Below are 5,510 nucleotides of genomic sequence, written 5' to 3'. Positions count from 1 at the left end.
GACTTATGTTTCGCAGTTCGTGCAGGCAAGTGTCTTATACAATGTGACACAGGCAGTTTACGAGAAGCACTTAATGGACTTACCAAGCAACTTCGATGATTTCCCGATAAGGAGTCCCATAGGGATATCAAATTGTGGGCAGAGGTACGTTATCACCAGTATAACATTGAAGCTTTTCACGGGTTATCCATAATACGTACTGACAGTTACTGTCTATTCGTCCGATTAACATTCAGTGTGAACTCTGGGATATGGGTCATTGGGTGGCTCAACATGGGGGACAAATTCAACCCGATTATGGACGAAATTGTAAGTACGCTAAAAAAAAGGTAGATTACGGCTATTATATTATAGGGGCACATTAAAACCGATCGTTTACCATTTTGCAGTTATGGGAGAACGAGATCAGGGTAACAACTGCGGTGAATCTGACCAGCACACCATTCAACAAACTCAGGGACCGTGTATTGAGCAAGGCAGAGTTATGAAAGATGAAAACAAAGAAGAATACCTAAGTCGACCACCTGGTATTGCGTAGGACACATGGTTTAACCAGCTATGACGCTTATGCTCCCATGCCCAAGTTAGTATTAGGTTGCTTCCTTCTTTAGTTTTATATTTGGGTACACTGCGAGCATATGTTGTGATGAAAGTTTCTCTTACTCGCAAATTAAAGACTGTGTGTTTACGGCCTTTCCTTTCATGTTTCGTCTTTCGTGCATGGACGCCTGTTGCAATTACCAGGAATGATTTTTCTTAATTATATATATACATATGAATGCAATGATGATTAGTTAAAATATATTTTAGTTAGTTTTAATTTTAACGCTCCCAACCATCGACTAAATACGCACCAGCACGTAACGACAAATCTAATAAATGCCCTCAATTTATAATGTTATTTCTATTTACAAGGCAAGTGCATAGAAGCCTTTTTTTTTGAAAAAAATGAAAATGGATTTCGCCAATGATAAGATGCCTCGGTTAAGTCCGAGGGAACTAGATTCCAAAGGGCGACCCTAAACCATAAATATACTAGCATGCCTATTCTCAACACCACTGGTCACTGGATAATATCGTCTTAAGCATATACACTGCGAGGCACTCGTCCAACAGAAAGTTACAATGGAGCGTTTGTCTAATGCCTTCAAACTACCCCGCGACGTTTGGTTAGCCATAGCCATTAAAGTCGCGACGACATCGATCGAGGACTTGTGCAGGTTCCATATGACGTGTTGCGTTGCGCGCGATGTAGGTGACGAGGATACTGTGCTCAGGATGGTTGCCATACCACCCCCGCATTACATGAATTGGTTGTGGCTACGGGACCCTGTTGGGCGAAGATTTTTCGAGAGGTGCATTGAGTTTGGTCACCCAGAACTTCTTTTTCGGGAGGCACTGCGGGAGCTCTACATACGACGTCACCACGCCGTCGAATGGGAAATGCTACATAATGTAGCAAGGAATGGGTTGGACGCGGCCAAGTATGCACTTTCAATGGAATTGCTCATCTGAAGGGACGACAGCGACGCCAAAAAAGAAGGTTTGGAAATATTTTGCACACTCAAAGCGGGTAACTTACTCCACACATGTTACTCGAGTTGCTTCGCAGTCCTCATAATTTCTTGGCCGGATGAAGTTCAAATGCCGGAAAAGGGAGAAGAACATACGGTCTGTGACTCGACCAGATGCTTGACCCGAGGCCACATGGGTCTTCTCTATGACTACCGCCGAAGGGCGGTAGAGCGGGGCTCCGTCCACGGTGTCGGAGGCGCCGACCATATCCGGTGCATTTGCTGTCGCGCTGACTACGAGGTGGAATGATTTGTTGACATACCTAGGGTTTAGGATTGTAATGCATATTAGGTTTAGTATTGACATACAATATTTCGGTTTAGTATGGACATATAATATTAGGTTTAGTATTGAAATATCATGTAATGAATGCTTTGTTTTTTATATATCCATGATGTAAATATTTGTCAGTGATTTATATTAACTAGCGATTATCAGCCTGTTAACATACGAAATATTCTTTAGTTAAATCGATACTTATTATATATAGATATAGTAAAAGTATAGGTAATCAATAAGATTTTTGAATAATGTCTAAACAATATAAATTAATATGATTAAAAGATTAAACTTAATTAGTAGCATTAAATTATGATATTACAAAACATACAGAACAAAAAAAAACTGGAAATCCCCAAGCGACGAAATGGAAAAAACGAAAGTGAAAAAGGAAGTTATTGACCAGATAGTTGAAAAAAAATCAAAATAAAAAAATATGAATACAAGGAACGTGTTTGCTAAGGAAGCCGTGTGTGAGCCGATGGAAAACTGAACCGGCACGCTCCCTAATCGACGTGAGTGTGGCTGAGCATGTGTATATGTACGGTACACAACTGATGGGATACCATCGCACACGGCACCGGGTGACTATAAAGACACCATAAACAACAGCCATTGAGATAACTGCTTGGAGCCTTTCTGTTGTCCACTACTTACACATAACCGCCCATTCATCTATCGTCTCAGGCGTTCGATACAAAGAGAGGAGATGTATCATCTGACAGGCCCGGCCAACCTTCCCTATGATATTTGGACCTTAATTGCCGGAAGGACCGGAGCACATTCCGTCAGGGACTTGTGCAATCTCAGGATGTCGTGCACCACTGCACGCAATGCAGGGGATGAGGATTTCGTTTACCGATGCGCCAATATTCCAATTTGGGACCAACGATGGTGGAGTGTGAGTCCCATGCACCAGCCGAGAAGAAACTTCTTAGCGCGATGCAGGCAGAGCGGGCACCTGGAAGTTCTGTTTCGATCTACTGTATCTGACCTTTTTCTCGGCGGGTGTCGTTTTGCAGGGATGGAAACCATGAACGTTGTTGCAGCCCAGGGCCATTCGGCAGCCTAGTACACAGTGTCGATGATTCTGATGCTACGCGATGACTTCGAGTCAAAGAACAAGGGCTTACAAATATTTCATGGGTTTGAGGCGGCCGGTGCCCTAACAATCTGCAAATTGGTGTTCCGCGGCGTTGTCCAGGGGACGTGGAGACACCTGCGTCGCCTACCAATGCTAAACGCAAAGAATCTAGTCTGTTCTTCGCATGCATGTCCAAGCCGTGGAAACATGGGTGCTATTTACCGCCATCAATGCTATGGAAGAGGGTTAGACGTAAACGACGGTGATGGAGGTGCTGCTCATATTCCGTGCGTGCATTGTAGGGCAGATTATGAATTGATCCTGTTTGTCCACCTCTTTGACTGATAAGATAGGATTGAGTTCTCAATATTTTTTTGGTTATCATATTTAATATATGTATTATGTAATGATTTTTGTAACTGTTTGACTCATTTTGGCACTGTTTGACTCGTTTTGCCATCATTTTTATTTATGTATTTTCTGTTTCGTATTAAAAGTTTTACTTGTGGAAAATACAATTGTTCCCCGTTACTGACCTCACATCCAGTGACACTCCGTTGCCTAGCCAAGTAATCATTTTTTTTTATAAAATCAACGCAAGTCCTGTCTACCACGTTATTCATAGCAGTCCATAGACCTTCAGCCCTTCCTGTCTACTCTAACGTCACATTACCAAGATTTGCATTCATTGCAAATTTTGCGCAAGCGATGCAGCACACGTTTCCCCAGGCTTTTTCTTCGTTTATCGATAAAACCACCAGGTGCATTATTATCTTCATTTTTCAAGGAATAGCATACGTACATTAATTAACCACATTAAAATATATTAATTTATTTGTTCGTAACTTAAATTTTGATTTTGATTAATTTATATCAATGCACAAGTCCTTCACAAGTCATAACCATTCGTCAGTTCCTATAATCCTTACCTTTATCTCTAACCTCTCTGTTGGGAGAAAAATTATTGTTTCAAGGTCCGTCGTCGTCTACCAAACCTCCCGGTCTTCATCCGAGAAAATGTCGCACGAATCCTTCGACGACCACGCCATTAGTCCCGGCGACCTTAAGGAACCTCCGACCGCAGATCTGATCGACACCCTCCAACGTAGGATGAGGTTTTTGAGTGATAGTCTTCGTAGGACACAAGACGAAGTAAGGACGGCGAGAATCAAGGCAATCACTGCGAAAGTCAGGGTAAGTATAAGGAAGCATCAATTGGATCAAGGCCGCCGGTTGGAAAAAAAGTTACGCACGGAGATGGAACAGCATCAAACCACCATTCGCGAACTCGAAGACAAAGCAAACACGTTGAAAGCGAAAATTGCCGATATTCGTCAAAGGGAACAGCAACAAATGGCACCGTGGCGTGAAATGGAAGGCAGGCTTGAGGCTGTAGAGATCTAGCTAGGGTTATTGGTCTGCCAATTGTATGGTCAAGCTCCGGCAACGGCACACGACTCTAACTATCAGGAAATCGCCGGGCAGAATAGAGACGATGTCGGGGCTATATGACCTACGACATCTATCTTCCAAATCTTTATTTGCTGTGTTTCTTTAGCTATTCTTTGATGTTCTGTAACCCCTGTGTAAAACTCGGTTTTCTTAATTATATCTAATTTCCGTAGCATTTGAGTTTTTGTTTTTTTTTCTTTCTATTTTCGGATGAAGCTATGTAGTAATGCGTGATCACACAGTAGCAACATGGCAGACAGGTAACCTGCTTCGATGCTGCCCTCCGTCCAGGCCCTAGACAGTAGTTCCATCCCAATGCCATGGCGGGCAATCCAGAAATACTCCGTCAACCTCTGTCGAAGTATAGGATCTGCATTTCCTGCTTCAACACAGCGATCGATGAAACTTCTCTCCGGCCTGTCAAGGTAAAATAAAAAGGACACTAACGGTATAACACGCATCGTCAGTATCGGCCAGAAAAATTTACATATTATATTATACACTGACATTAGTTAATTATTACGGCTTAGCGCGTCAATCATTTCGTTGCCCAACATTATGGATAATACCGGATAATTAGTTCATTTAATATATGTACTTAGACCCATATTTATCTATACGTACAATTAGAAGTGGCTTTCTTTTGCCAAACGGCGGTGGGAAGTCTCGTTTTCATTTTCCAGTTTTCCTCTATATCTGGAAATGAGAAATGAGAAATGAGAAATGAGAAATGGAAAATGGGAAATGGGAAATGGGAAATGGAAAATGGGAAACGTGAATGACATTTTTGTTGTTTGCAAATTTAATGGAGCTCATCGATAATAGTTAATATTGGAAAGCATCAGATAAAACAATTAAATACATGTCGTATTCTGTAGATTATGGAATCTTAAACCGATTAAAAACTGTAAATGATCACATCAAATTAAATTATCGAATTAAATGATAAATTTTTTATTTGCGGTTAATTGCATTCAATTTAAAATATTGATTTGACAGAACAAAACTTTTTTCTTTCTATCGAAGTTGGTCCAGGACAACCCTACACCTGACCCTAGTTTCCCTGCATACCTGCTTCTGAACCTAATTCGGCTTGAAGTACATGCTTACTCCTGAACGT

The 5,510-nt window shown here is 41.5% G+C and overlaps 2 protein-coding genes across 2 annotated transcripts; both read left to right on the top strand.

The window, feature by feature from the left end:
* Positions 1 to 1,125: 1,125 nt before the first annotated feature.
* LOC140175183 (uncharacterized) lies at positions 1,126 to 1,515 on the top strand. The gene has a single exon (XM_072202121.1). The coding sequence runs from the start codon at positions 1,126 to 1,128 to the stop codon at positions 1,513 to 1,515; it is 390 nt and encodes a 129-aa protein (XP_072058222.1).
* A 1,048-nt stretch (positions 1,516 to 2,563) lies between these two features.
* Positions 2,564 to 2,926, top strand: LOC140175182 (putative F-box protein At1g67623). The gene has a single exon (XM_072202120.1). It carries the CDS (start codon positions 2,564 to 2,566, stop codon positions 2,924 to 2,926), a length of 363 nt encoding a protein of 120 aa, XP_072058221.1.
* Positions 2,927 to 5,510: the final 2,584 nt, after the last annotated feature.

This window comes from Arachis hypogaea, chromosome 9 (genome assembly GCF_003086295.3).
Source record: "Arachis hypogaea cultivar Tifrunner chromosome 9, arahy.Tifrunner.gnm2.J5K5, whole genome shotgun sequence".
Lineage (NCBI taxonomy): Eukaryota > Viridiplantae > Streptophyta > Magnoliopsida > Fabales > Fabaceae > Arachis > Arachis hypogaea.
The sequence above is the reverse complement of the archived record's forward strand: the minus strand, read 5'-3'. Positions and strand labels throughout refer to the sequence as shown.

Coding starts and splice junctions, on each gene's coding strand:
- LOC140175182 (XM_072202120.1), top strand. CDS start 2,564: ATGTATCATCTGACAGGCCCGGCCAACCTTCCCTATGATATTTGGACC.
- LOC140175183 (XM_072202121.1), top strand. CDS start 1,126: ATGGAGCGTTTGTCTAATGCCTTCAAACTACCCCGCGACGTTTGGTTA.